This window comes from Syngnathoides biaculeatus, chromosome 22 (genome assembly GCF_019802595.1).
Source record: "Syngnathoides biaculeatus isolate LvHL_M chromosome 22, ASM1980259v1, whole genome shotgun sequence".
NCBI lineage: Eukaryota > Metazoa > Chordata > Actinopteri > Syngnathiformes > Syngnathidae > Syngnathoides > Syngnathoides biaculeatus.
Window position 1 is genome coordinate 7,216,219 of NC_084661.1, and position 15,437 is coordinate 7,231,655.

Genomic DNA, 15,437 nt, shown 5'->3' on the forward strand with positions numbered 1-15,437 from the left:
TTTTTTTGTTTTGGGGTTTTTTTTTTTTTTGGAACTTTGGTAGACATTTTTACAGTTCAGTAAAGTTCATTACTGGAATGGGGAATTGTTTTCTTTCACATCTTTAGAGATATTAAGTGGGTTGTCAGGACAATTTTGGCTGTTTAAAAACACCCTGCAAACAACACAACAAATATTCTACATATTTTAATATGTTAGTGTTGAAAATGGAAACATTTTTGCCATTTAGTTTAGCTCTGCAACTCTTGCAGTATTTCCGAGTGGCTTTAAATTTCCATTTTGAGCAATGATTGCCACTTTGACAGGCAGGGAATAGCTTCTGGAACAAACTGTCAAAAATTGGGAGTTTATTGTTTATATCATACGTACATAAAGGCATTTCGGGCTTGTTGATCTGATTTTGGAATAAAATCTAATCCAAATTTTCTTCCCACAATAATGATTTCCAATATTTAATGATTGTTTTATTCATTGCTGATTAGAAAAAGCAATTAATGACATTTTTCAAAACATGTTTTGCTGAGTTTTTCTCTTTAGGATTTGCTTCATTTCTCTTGATACCAAACAAGCTTTAACGTGTTGTTTTTCCAAGCAAGGTTTTTTTCAGACCATTAACTTGCAACACTTTCCACAGGAATAGTAGAAATAAATATTTATCTCATACACAGATGTGAAAAGGAGCTTTTCCTCAGGTTTAAGGTACAAAGTATTTTATGTCCCAAATGACAGTGATTTACCAATACCCTTTTGCTAGTGTTACACAATATCCGTTTGTAACCTAGTACAACTTATACTTTCCCACCTCACCATAGAGATGTGAACAGAGATAGACGACACACACTGATGATAAGAAGAGTAGATGAAGACATAACACAAGGGAACGAGAAAAATGAAGTTGAAGGTTAAACATAAAAACACCTGATTTAAAAAAAAAAAAAAAAAAAAAACAACAGAAGGCCAATGGAGCATGGGAGTGAATATTCAAGAGTAGAGTAGAGTATCTTGTGATACAGCACTGTTGGGATATTTTGACAATGGTTATATGAAGATAGAATTTTATGTATAATATACAAGTAGTATCTTAACAAGGACATAGCAACCAACCCTATGCCATCCATCTTTTGAATGGAATTGACATATCCAACACTGTGGCCTCGAATGGGAGGATCTGCTAAGTACTTGAACTGGATTATTAGTTGCTCCAAATTCTGAAGCAAACGGCACTAAATTTGAAGGTTGACCCCCAGAGGAGTTCCAAAAGCACAAGTTCTAGTATTTAGTTTCAATTGTCATTTACAGTAGATTCACTGTCACGGTAAAACACCTCAAAAAGTGAAATTAGTGATTAAGTATACAACTGCTTGTACGTGCAGTAAAAAAAGAAGGGTGGAAGTAAACATATTTCTTTCATCTAATCGCATTTGTCCCTAGATGCCAAGGCCCAGTTATTCGCCAGGTGCATCATCCATTAAAAGTGTATCTTAAATAGATTCCTCCTTTTATCTTCAGGAAATGTAAACTAGTAGTAAATAACAAACTCAATTTGTGGTTGCTACTTTTAACCCCTGTAGTTTCAATTGCAATGTTGCAATTGAACAGTCTTTAAAAGGATAATTGTGAAGTCCTACCAAAAATGAGTATAAAATACATCTATGTACAAGAAGTGCTTATTTTATTGCCATTTTGTATTGTATCGTTTATCCATTATAGTTTTTGTTTGTTTTGTTTTAAACTATAATTTCACTTCACATAAATTGTAATATGCCAGGAGCATTAAGTCATATCCCCAAATTCATTTTCTATAAGAATGAATGGACTGTCTCACATCTGCAGTTAAGTAAATAAATGATCCCACCTACTATTTGCAGAAATAGGGTATATACAGCATACCATTTTATTGTACCCCATGTGCAGAAATGTTATAAGTTTGTTGACAAGCTGGTGTTCCAGTGCTGGTCGTGTATGATGATTGCGGAGGGACGGCCAGTTAGTTTTGAAAGATTGGGAAGAAAAGAAACCACACCACCATACGTCTGAGGCTTGTCTTGATAGCAAAGCAAAGTTCTTTTAAAGGTAGTTAAGTAGTAGTTAAAGTATATTTTAAAGATGGAAATGGTCTAAAAAAAAAACACGAGAAAAAAAGTGTTCAACCTGGATTTAAAAACATTCACACTTGGGGCTGACGTCACCTCTGCTGCCAACTGATTCTATTCGTGTGCAGCATACTAGCTAAATGCTGCTTCACCATTTTTGCTTTGGTCTCTGTGCTCCACTATTTGACCTGAGTCAGTTGAACTCTCAGATCCCTACTGGGTCTATATTCCATTAGCATTTCTTTCACGTATTCAGTAAACAATTTAGTGATTTATAGACCAGTATCAGAACTTTAAAGTCTATTCTAAAGCTGACTGGGGGCCAGTGTAAAGACATTAGAATTGGAGTAATATGTTCTGACTTCTTTATTCTGGCCAGAACACACGCAGTAGAATTCTGAATGAGTTGGAGGTGTTTAATGTTCTTTATGGGGAATCCAGTCAGAAGATCATTACAATTGTCAAGTCTATTTGAAATAAAAGCAAGGATGAGGTTCTCCTGGTCTGTTTGGCACATGCTCTGAATAACTTCTTAAGATGGTAAAAGGCAGTTTTAGTTATTTGATACGACTGTTGAAAGTAAGGTCAGAATATATCAGACCACCACAGTTTCGGACATGGTTTTTGTTTTTTTAAAGAGAATAACTCCAGGTATTTACGAACAGCAATTCTCTTTTCTTTATTGCCAGAAGCAATTAATTGAAGAAAATTTGGGCTCATCCAGTTATCTGTTTTTCTGTTCATAGACAAATGGAGACATGTTCCTCCATTAATGAAATCAATATGATACTTCTGAGGTAATAGATGCTTTGACCTTTTATGTAGGAGAACAGAGAGGAAATCATTAAAGGAAAGGGTTTAATCGTTTTGTATTTAACCTCAACCTATCTGAAATATTTAGATAGTTTGAGGTTAAATACAAAACGATTCAATTGAGGGCCGTTTCTGCATATAAATCAAATGCAGAACAGAAAAAAGGAAGTCGTGGAGAGAGGCGAGGAAGGGTGACAAATCTAGGATTAGTGGGATTAGGGAAAGAAGCACAATGTGAGTTGTTCGCAGCACAGGAAAGTAGGAAAAGGGCACATGCAGGTTTTTTCAAAGCCAGCTTCCAAACCAATCAGCCCTCTTATACAGTGCTTGGACCAATTGCCATTCACGGATTTTGATCCATTTAAATTGCTTGAATTGTTAACCATTGTGTGAAAAAAATAAATAAATAAATATATATATATATATATATATATATATATATATATATATACACACACACTTCGGTGGCACGGTGGGGCAGCTGGTAAAGCGTTCGTCTCACAGTTCTGAGGACCCGGGTTTTATCCCAGCCCCGTCTGTGCTGTGTTTACATGTGCTCCCTGTGTGCCTGTGTGTGTTTTCTCTGGGCACTCCGGTTTCCTCCCACATCCCAAAAACATGTAACATTAATTGGACATTCTAAATTGCCCATAGGTGTGATTGTGAGTGGGGCTGTTTGTCTCAATGTGGCCTGCGATTGGCTGGCAACCAGTTCAAGGTGTATCCCGCCTCCTGCCCATTGACAGCTGGGATAGGCTCCAGTACTCTCTGTGACCCTCATGAGGATAAGCGGCAAAGAAAAAGGAAGGATGGATGGATGGATATATACTTATACAGGTTTTAGGCTACGATTCTAATTATAATTTCACCTAGCTTAGTAACCACCTCAACCAAGTTCAAAATTGACTGAGCAACACAGAATTTTTGTCCATTTATTTGTTAGTTAGCAGGCTCCCTCCTTGTTCATGTGATGGACACAATGCATTTTCCTTCTGGAAATTCGACTTCCTCGAATCCCATATTGAGAAATGATGCAATCGTTTATGAACACATTTATTCACATTCTCAGAAAATTGAATGCTTGTAAAAACTACAACAAAACTACTAGTGGGTTGAGACTATTGCATAATACTGTGCAATATGTGTGTATAAGGTGGCACGGTGGAACAGCTGGAAAGCGTTGGCCTAATAGTTTTGAGGTTGCGGGTTCAATCCTGGATCCCCCTGTTTGGAGTTTGCGTGTTCTCCCCGTGCCTGTGTGGATTTTCTCCGGGGACTCCGGTTTCGTCCCACATCCTAAAAACATGCAACGTTAATTGGACACTGTAAATTGCTCCTAGGTGTGATTGTTAGTGCGACTGCGATTGGCTGGCAACCAATTCAGGGTGTACCCTGCCTCCTGCCCGTTGACAGCTGGGAGAGGCTCCAGCACTCCCCGCAACCCTCATGATGATAAGCAATTAAGAAAATGGATGGATGTGTGTATAATGCTATACACTTGAATTTAGGATTGCTTCAGCTAATACTTTTTTTTTTTTTTTTTACAAAACCTAAGCTAAATGTTGAATGTCAGACATGTACTAGAATCCATTGCTCCTTACATGATAGTCATCTAAAATTGATTTCACCGTCTGGTGTGTAAGAAACCAATGCCGGATGTGGGCCTGATGTCAGTTTGTTAATTTGCTGCGTGTTTGTGAATGCATCATACATCATATATCAGGACACCAATAAGATTATGAGCACACAATTAGCTGAAATGCACAAAGATTATTACAATTTCTAAAGATAAACACAAACCCATAATTGTGTCTAGATATTGTATTTGCCTGATTTTATATATTTTGATGCACAAAATAGATGATTCATTGTGATTTGGACTTCCATAAGCAAGATTTACTATGGATTTTTGAGCTGGACCAGAGAAAACGGAGTCTGGACCTAATCAGAATCAGTGACCCAGTGGGTGATCAGGATTCTATTGATTTTCTATTAAGCCTGTGGAGCCTTTGCCAGGCTCTTCTTCGCTTGACAGCGGGGCGAAGTGGGTGGTGGGGGCGGCGTTATAGAGTTTCAGTTGAACCCAAGGCCGATAAGAGCAAATGACTTTCCTTGGTTTCTGAACTTCTGATCTCCGTAACAGCAATGGAAGACATCTGTCTTTGTCAAAGTACATTCTACACTGGAACCTATTCCCCCAAAAATTGCTGAGTTATTTATTATGATTTCTATTATTTTGTTATTATTTAGTTCAAATTCAGTGAAAAAAAAATCTTATGATGGCCAAAGCAGAATACTTGTGACTGTGAGAACTACATAACGTAACGTAAGTCTTGAAAGCCGCAATTATAATGCATGAGTTTTACCTTGATTTATAACCTTATCTCTCTTTTTATGTGCAATTTTACAATGTACCGTACAGCCCATACATAAAATGTGCCCCAAAAAAAGCAATGGACCTTGATGCTATTCTCATTAAGGTTTATTAACTCTTTTTAACTTCAATCACTGACTTCTACCATCGGCCCCCGTCCCTGAAAACTATTATTTCAGCTATTTTTTTTCAAGTATGGAACATTTGAAACTTTTCAAAAAGAAAAAGAAAAAAATTCTCCTACCAGCAACTCAACCAACAAGCACAACCTTGCCAGACAAAGCATTCAAAGAACTCCCACAGGACTTAATCGTTAAGCCCCCCAAAAAAGTGCAAATCAAACCACATACCTAAATTTGGACAAGCACAGAACGTTTTGTATACAACCACTGTTCTCTTAAGCTGAAATTGTGATCATCAAATTGTTAGATGTACCCAAGCAGTTGTTTCTTAATTTCTCTCTGCAAGAAGTGAATTTCAAACGAGCAGTATTATTCTACTTTGCCATGAAAGTTTTCCACTGTGACCATTTCAAAAGTCTTGATGCATATTCACCAGTTCCATTAAGCCACATTAGACAGAAATGAGGCTACCTTTATTGTTTCCCGGCCAATGCTGCATACCCATCCATTCTACTTAACTACTTCATCACTCTGCAAATCGTTCTTTTTAAACAGACTTTGTTTAGTACTTGTCAGCGCAAAAACACATTATTCCATTGTGTGTCCGGACGAAATTACATTGCAATGAAGTCACCGTGTAGAAGAGTTTTTTTTTTTGTTTTTTTTTTCATTAAAGAAAGGCCCTAAGCACCTTTACTCAGTTGTAACATATTGTGTAGAGAGCTGTATATTTTTAATGCAGTTGCTTAAGTGATGGGGAAACTTTAAGGTGAAAATCAGTCACACAAAAAAATACATGGACTTTATCCCGAAAAGATCAGAACCATCTTTATTGACCAAGTATGCTCAAAACCCACAAAGGAATTTGTCTCCAGTATTTGGAGCCATTGTAGCACTATAGCAAAAAAAAAAAAAAAAAAAAGCAAAAAAAAAAAAAGCCACAATGACAAAATATACAGCCATGTAAGGCAGCCAGTAATGCGGAAATGCTGATACAATGACACATTTAGATGTATTGTTTACCACCTGAGTATTTCATTATGATATATTAATGCGTGTTTGTTTGATGAAACAATAATCAAAACATTCTCACCGGTTCTTATTTATTTATTTATTTATTTATTTTGCGGTGTACCGGGCTTTTTTTTTTTTTTTTTTTTTTTTTTTACAGCATATGAATTTGCCTTGTGGTCTGTATCCTAATTTGCTAAGACACAACCGGCATCGTGTTTTGCGTCCTGATTAGTTAAGGGACTGTAGACCATTGACAACTGTCTAAAAACTGGGACGGGGATGGGCCGGCTGGCAGCTCCAGCCGTGACGCGTTGTGCAGGTACACCGAAACGCTGCAGGGCAACCATTGAATGTACTCTTCTGGCAGCAGAGTTCGGGGGCCACTGAGAGAGTGGTGGCACGCCGCCCCGATCACCCACCCTTGATAACTGGCTTCACGGTGTTACAGTGGAACCACACAAGTGTGGCTTCAGTTTTTAAACATTAGCAAAGGTGGCATGTCTGTAAGAATATTGTCCCCCAGAAGAAAAAAAAGGACCACCACCAACAACCCATAGCTATGTTTTTCACTCCTGAAGGGACACCTGAGCAACTGGTCTGAAGAACTGTAAAATATGCGTGAGTCGCTATTCATAATTTCTTGTCTGTCCAACCTTGTATATATTATATATTTTTCTTCTTCTAGGAAAACACTTGGATAAAGTGGAAGAAAATGGATGGAGAGATGTTTATATATTTATTTCTTAAATAAATGTTTAAGCCTCAAACACATTTTGATCTTTAGTTTCATTGTAAAATACAGTTATGTACTTTTTTTTTTAAATCTATGAAGGTTTGAAGTTTTTAAGAATGTTTAAATTAGATCTGAGAAAATGTTAATGGCTGTCTAAGAAAAGTTTATAGTGTGGTTTAACAGCCTTAAAACACATATAAGAATAAATAACATGTTTGAATTAAAAATTAAAAATTACGTACATTAAAAAAGTGTAAATGAAAAAACCATCCTGTAAACCCCCCCCCCAAAAAAAAAAAACAGTATAATGAACAACAACAAAAAAAAACTTCTCTTAGACGATTTCACTTAATGTGGGTATTTTTGGGAACGTAACCCCTGGGATTAAAGAGGGAACATTGTGTATAGTATGTTGTGCTTTCACACATGAGCAGCACAAAATCATAGACTTCCGATGAGAAATGCAGTCGTCTTTGACCATTGCGCTACTAATGCCACCAAATTTATGTACAGTACTTCCCTGTAATTACATCATGAGACTTGTAAGCTTGTCTTCCAGTACTGAATTAAAGGAAAGCCTATGCAATAAATCGCAGGTATTTTGTTGGGCCCTACCAGAAAAGACAATAAAAAAAAAAATCGATATGAATGTCTGTTTCATGTCTCTTGCAGTCTGCAAGTAATTTCACTGCGACTACAAATGCCATGTTTACTCTTGCAGGTTTTAGTGTTCTAAAAAGGTTGTTCAAAAGAAAATGAAGAAAGGGTCCTTGGATGCATTCCCGGTTAAATGCCAATATGAGCATCTCCATTCGGACTTAAAGCATCAATTTTGCTGCTTTGGTTCTACCTGTGTTTGCAATTTGTTTACCCATGTGTTTTTCATTCCATCACCTGCTGCTGTTTGTCCAAACATTTAGATTCTGAAAGGATATATTGCATGTGATCGTGCTTGTGTGTCTGTCTTTGTGTGTTGCAGAATAAGGTGATGAGCATTGACGCCGTGAAGGTCAAACTGCAGGTAAAAAAAAAAAATCTATATCCATCCATTCACCATTGAATTTGAAAATATTCTCCCTTTTGTGTACCTTGTGTCTGTAGCTCTTAGGTTACTTTGGAATTTCGAAGAAGCCACACCGTCAACTTCATTAGTCTTTCATTAATCTTCATCAATTAGCGTCTTCTCTGCCAGAGTGAAAGCAGACGAGAATGCAATAGCACACTTCTCACCAACTATCAAATATGCGGCGTTATCAGCGAGGGACACAGACGCGGGATGATTATGAATTAAATTAAGCCTGACGGTTTCACAAGCTCGGTTGCCCAAATTCTAACACTATTCATCCCGCTTCTTTCTTCACTAAGATCTTAGCTCGTCCATCAGTCAGTTCATTATCTGGAATGCTCCAGCTCATACACTCGAGACCTGTTTCTAAGAAAATGATACGCATGGTGCTTTTCATAGCTTTCCTAAAGTATAACGCTAATTGATCTTATTGTGGCATTTCACCTTTAATAATCACATCTTTGAACATCATAATGGAGGCTATTGAATTTTTTTTCTTTAAATTGATACGGTGCGACAATGAATAGAAAACATGCTTCTGTAAAATATGCAATGCTCCTTTTTCTCATATTATGATTCCACCATTCCTTTGCATATTTGGTAAACTTACCTTACTAATGAAACATGAAACAATGATTTACAGTAAGTAAGCCTGATGCTTTTTTTTTTTTTTTTAAATTTAATTTTGGTAGATTTGGGACACTGCCGGTCAGGAGCGATTCCGTAGTGTCACACATGCCTACTATCGTGATGCCCATGGTAAGACTCTCTGTTATTACATTTGACTTCTTCCCGAGCAACCCAGTGTCTGTGTTATTCATACCACGCTATAGTTGTATTTTCTTCAAACAAGACTGGTCTCGGTTGGACTTAACGTTTCAGTCAAAAAGTCTCATCTGATTTGATAGCGTGTAGTGCATGTGTTTATGTGTGTGTACAAGTGTGGGCTCTCACTCTGTGAGGGGCAAAACGTCTATTGTATTTTCGCAAAGGTATTTTGTCAGTGCATGGCTTAGTCACGTCTCCAACAAACCCCACTGGGGACCAGAAATATCCATCAGGGCCACCTGAAAGGCCTGCTGTTGTAACACACACACACACACACACACACACACACACACACTCACATGCATATGCAAAAATTTTTCTAAAATCTGATCTCAAAGCCAAATCTGTCAGTAACATGCAAGGTGGTGTAAAAAAGTAAAGTTGTAAATATGGTGTTCCCTGAAGTTATTGGTGATTTGTTGACGTTATTGATTGCATAAGATTATGTAGTTTAATTACAAACTGGATGTAATTGTAATACATTACACTACTGGGGAAAAATGTATACGCCTGGGTTCTGAAATGTCAGTGATGAGAATTTTAGTTACATCTGACAAATAGCCACAAAAAATATTTTTTTCACTTCCTCCTTTATGTGCTATTCTGCTATTGTCTCAAACAGAACATATTTTTGCAATTATGACCTTTTAGTCCCACCTTCTCATGCAACCTATTAGTTTGTCTGAGGTTTTGAATAGGTTGGACTCATAATTGCACTTTTGAACACAATGAGTAAAAGAAGACGTGACTTTTTATCAATCTCATTGTTATAATGTACTTTTTTAATGAAAAAACTTGTGTTTGTTCTAAAAAGCATTGTTGTCCAACTTCTGTACATGTGCCATGAGTTCACCATGACATAAATGAATGTTATCCATGGTCTGTAAAGATATCATGCAACAATCACGTTTGAAATTATCTGCTGTGTTTTTACATTTCATACTTTTGTGATCAGTTTATTTGTATCAAGAATTAATATGGAATTCAAAAATAATAATCTTTGGTATTAATCCAATTTTTATTTTAGAGGAAAACTCAACAAGACTCTTGCAGACAGATCCATTCAATCTTAAAGAAGATAATAAAAATGTAATGAAATGTAAATTGTTAGAATGTAATTAATTAAAATAGTTACGCTATTACAATTTCCACAGGGTAACTAATAATTATAACCAACTACATTTCCAAAGTAAATTTCCAAAGATTGTGTATGCGTATTACTGGTACATATACAGACGTACATGTGAATGTGATGTAATGTTGTCAGTGTATGTGTGTGTGTGTGTGGGGGGGGGGGTGTTGTGGGCTGGCGGGGGGGTGCAGGCCAGTTGTCCCTCGTTCAACTCATCTGTCAAATCTGTAGAGCATTTTGCTCGCAGATGTCTAACAAGGCAACAGGGGAGCCGCAAACTGCTCTTTCGAATCGTCAGTCTGTTCCTGACTTTTAAACAAAAGTTCAGTCAGTCTGGCAGAATTTGCACCCCAAATATGGCTGACAGCATAAATGACGGTTCTTGAGATAATTTAACATCGTTCAGACCTTCAAATGTAAAACTCTCATAGCGAGAGAACTTTGCTTTATATTGGGAGTGAACTCTAACAGATGGAAGTGAGGAAATCTTCAAGCTAAAGCTATCTATTATCCGGCGGCAGGTACAACAGAAAAGTTTTAAATGGAAAAGTTGTTTTCTTTTAAAATAGCAATATTCCGGCGTGACCCGCTCACCTTCTGGTATTGTCTGTTTGCGAATGCCCAAACAGAAAATTTAACCCATCCTCGTACTGCAGTTTTACATGGTGGATGTTAGTCAGAAACAGCAACGCGGTTGTTAAAAAATAAAATAAATAATACTTCCATTAATGTTTGCATATTTTAGCTCCCAAAATCGTTATGTACACCAATATACATTTTTTTAATATGGTTAGGGTTTTTTTTTTGTGTGGTGGTGGTGGGGGGGGTGCCAAAAAGCTTTTCTACCTTTATGTTTAGTTTAAAAAAAAATGTAAGCAAGCAACTTCTCATGGAGACGCCATGAATGATTATCCATGCCTGCGAATGGCTTGCCGAGGCTGCTAGTCACAAGAACCTTGAAGCATAAGAATAAATGGTTGCACAATAAATGAATCATCATCCATTTGCGTACACGCTCCCATTGGAGACATCATTTTGCATGGTATCTCACAGTGGCTGAGCTCCTCGGGGGAAAAAAAAGAAAGAAAAAGACTGCTCCTGAATACGAGCCAATGAAACCGGCACATGCCAGACAAAACTTGTCAGGCATCTATGCTAGTTTAATTCTTGGCCTATAATGTTAAGACTGTCACATGTAAAAAAAATAGCCACACAAAATTTACATTTATTCCATTTAAAATAATTTTCAACTAAAATTCACAGTTTGGTGTGCCTTTGTTTTCATTCCCAAAACTTTGGAATATTCCAAGAGGAACGTCATCCGCAGGAAGTTGCCTCATTCACATCCACTGAAGGCAATGACAAGTCCAACGGAGCTGTTGGAATTTGCCATGTATAAATTTGAACCAATTTATTTTGCTGCCATGCCAAAATATTGGAATTATTGGCAGATACTTAAAGGGAAATTACGGTGGTTTTGATTATGTATCCAATAGGTCATGTCATATGTACTGTATCTTCAAAATGTGACGTTAATCCTCTCATAATTCATAATCGGCAATTATGAATTTTCATTGGCACCGCCATTTTGGCGAGTCACATGACCTACGTGCGCGGATGTGACATATTAACCCATTCGTGGGCAGTCCCATTTTTGGGACATCATGATTTTCACGCATTATATCCTTCAGTGTATCAAAATATTTAAGTGCTTTAATGTGATTCTGTTTTTTGGGACAATCTACTAATACAACCCAAGTAACCTCTCGCGGGCAGCGTCCCATTTTTGGGGCGATATTATTAATTAGTAAAGTTATCATAAAGCTTAACCATGAACGAAAAAGAAGTGTTATTTCCTTGATTGTGGCCTGTTAGGAGACTTTTATCTCAATAAGGCAAAAAATTTCCACCCTGCCAATGAATGGGTTAAGTGCGGCAACAAAGAAATCATCGCCAGTTTGTAGTGTCTTTACATGCATTACTACCACGATCGGACATAGTAAAATATTTTACTGTACAGCAAAATTTTGCCATAATTCAGAAATGCAGGGAATAATAATAATCCACGGAATGTTCATGCCCAGTAAGAAAAAGCACCGGAAACCAAAGAGCCCGGAGAAAAGCTACACAGGCACAGGAAGAACATGCAAACTCCACAATTCTACACAGACACAAAACTCCACATAAAATAGAACCTGAGTCCTCAGAACTGTAAGGCCAACGCTTTACCAGCTGAGCTACGATGCTGCTGTTGTGGAGGCAGTATTAACTTCCACCAAGCCAAAGATCATTTCATTATCACTTGGACCCGGGCCACCCAGTTGGATAAAACAACCTTTCTCACAATGTAAGGCCTACCTTTCACCGATGGGTTCTACCATCTTTCCTGGCCACGAGTGCTGTCCTCAGCGCAGTCCACTGCTGGCTGGCCTAAACGCATGCGTCGGCCTCCGAGTAATCAGACTCCGCGTCGTTCCCGTCCTAAGAACCATCCGAAAAGTCTACATTATTTACAGCCACCGGTTCAAATCTGTATGAACGTATTCCTCCGTCTGGCTGATCAACCGATACTACTATTTCTTCATCAGATGAGGATAAATCCAAGAAATCAACGCTGGCCCTAACTTTCCCAATTTAACCGAGCCTTTGATGCCGCATTTAATACATCACATCCACGCACGTAGGCCATGTGACTCACCAAAATGGCGGCAGCCATGAAAATTCATACTTTCCGATAAAAATCTTCTCAAAACACCATTAAATGAGAAAGGATGAAGCTCAAATTTTCTAGGTAACAGTACATATGACATGACTATTGGATACATTGTTAATCCAAACCACCGGAATTCCCCTTTAAAATCAAGTGACTTTTACTCTGGTGTAAAAAAAATAATAATAATACTATTGTAAGAAAGAGCGATGCCATTTTATTTAAACTCTCACAGTTCTTTTTTTTTTTTTTAGCCACAGTCAACGCAGGCGTTGGTATACACTTTCTTGTACTGTACTGTACATTCGTTTAAAGGCTCAACTCTCAAGGTAGACCAATCACCCCCCCATACCTTGCCAGAGCTTATTAAAGTAACAACTTAAATGATTTAAATAAAGTAGCGCTGTGGTGCCCAACCACCTTGGCTGCACAGAGAAACTGGAGAATGAATATTTTATTGAGCTGATCAAGGAGGCGCTTTTGAGTCTGATATTACTACGTTTTAGCTGTGATGTTAATTTGTGGAGAATATAGGCTCTATGTGCCCTGCGATCGGCTGTCGAACAGGTCAGGGTGCACCCCGCCTCTCGTTCAAAGATAGCTGGGATAGGCTCCAGCACATCCGAGACTCTTGTGAGGATAAGGGGTATGGAAAATGAATGTTGAATGTTTAAAATGCCCATTTACAGCTGCAAGGACAGACTCCATATTCAAATATATTACTTGCCAGCCTTAAAAGCCACACATTTGGAGGTTTTTTTTTTTTTTTTTTTGTGGAAACTATTTATACCCTCCTCAAAAAATTATTTTATATTGAAGTACCTCAAAACATGCATTTAGTCCCTAGCCCATTATTCTACTGTGTAAATGCGTAAAGTGTTAATGACTATTATTGGATTTATTTCATACAGAATACATGAAAAATACTAACAGTACGAGCGTTGTGCAAATTCTGACTGCACACTACCTGCTGCATATGCCAATTTTAAATGTGTTCTGTCTTTTAACTTAATCTTTTTCACAGATTTTCTGACAAGTCAGTGGGAATTTTTTTATTTTATTTTATTTATTTTTTTTTTTTTAAATCTCCCTGTTCCGTGATTTCCAGACAGCCTCCACTGTCAATGAGTCATGGCTCTTGCTGTGTGGTGGGCATATACAGCACACATGCGGTGGAGAATGTGTCAGAGGTCTGGACAGGGGAATAAAATTAAATCAAATGAGCGCAAGTCGGTATGCTTAGAAAAGGACACACACACGAACAGGAGAATATGAGTCTTAAGGATATTTCTGAATATATTTCTTTGATGCCTTGGTACATCATGCATGAACAAGCATACCATACTTTTTTGTATGTGCTGCATAAAGAAAGGTACACCAAAATTGGTTTGCACTATGTAAATTGTCTTTCACAATTCACAATAGCACGGAGATGCGCATTGTTTGTGTGCTAAGTCAAACTGCAGAGAATCATGCAGACATGAAGCACCTGCTTTTCTTCTGGTGGGGTAGACTATAATAGAGCTCTGTGATGTCACAGGGGTTGGACTGATTCCTTGCCTCTGCATTATGGAAAGTTGGGAGGGTTGACATTTGCTGATTTAGGGGGCATTCCGCTTCAGTGGTTCCACTATATATTATTTATTTCATTGTCTTTGTAGGAAACATTCTGAAGAGTTTCTGGTGCTCAGACCCAGTTGGGGTGAACACAATGCATTTTCAATGATCCAATATCCAAACATTATTCCAACACTTAACACTTGATTTGTGAAATTTGCAATTCAGCGATGCAAACAACCGGCGCAGATGAGCCGCTGAGTTGCTGCGAGCCCAGTATCATCTACCAGGCTCATTTGACGCAAAGTGCAAGAGGTCCAACTGTGTACAGAACCAAACTGCAGGTTCCCTGTCGCTCACTTGTCCATTTCCACAGCAGGACACTAAAACTCTGCGTTTACTTAAAAAAACAAAAAGAAAGAAAGAAAAGAAAAAAGACAGAGCACATACTCAATGGGGGAGTTGAGTAATTTGGGTGGACCAGAAAGGAGAAATACACAAAACAAAACGTGCCATGAGGGAAAGACCTACAGGTTATGAAGATTTTTTTTTTTTTTAAATCATGGAAGGAAAACAATCCTTTATATTCTACTTATGACAATAACTGTTAATTAACACATCACCTCAACTGTGCGCATTTTCTAATTGGAACATTATGTCTACTTCAATGGTGCTGACGATGAGAATTTGTCATTTTCAGTTGCGTCCGTATAATCACTTCAACAAAATCACACAAAGCAATTAATGGCGTATTCAACTTGATTCAAATGAGGACCGGCCTGCATTGAAAATTTGACAATGGCCAAGCGTGGATTGAGCCATCTGTTTTCTAGACTGTTTATCCTGTAGGCTAGAGAGCGAGAGCCTATCCCATCTGACTTTAGATGAAAGACAAACTACTGTTGCGAGCACTGTTGAGGTGACCTTGAGATTCTTTGATCAATTAGTTGATTTCAAAAGTAGATCCATACTTCAGCCACATCTGTTGAATTTAA

General features: G+C 37.7%; 1 protein-coding gene across 3 annotated transcripts in view; it reads left to right on the plus strand.

Annotated features, from left to right (window-relative positions):
- Positions 1-15,437, plus strand: part of LOC133495359 (ras-related protein Rab-26) — a 49,586-nt gene that overhangs the window by 8,278 nt on the left and 25,871 nt on the right. For all 3 annotated transcript variants that reach the window (XM_061809908.1, XM_061809909.1, XM_061809907.1), the window contains exons 4-5: positions 8,129-8,170; positions 8,908-8,974. In XM_061809908.1, the coding sequence (XP_061665892.1) occupies positions 8,129-8,170; positions 8,908-8,974 (109 nt within the window). The remainder of the gene's footprint in view (positions 1-8,128; positions 8,171-8,907; positions 8,975-15,437) is intronic.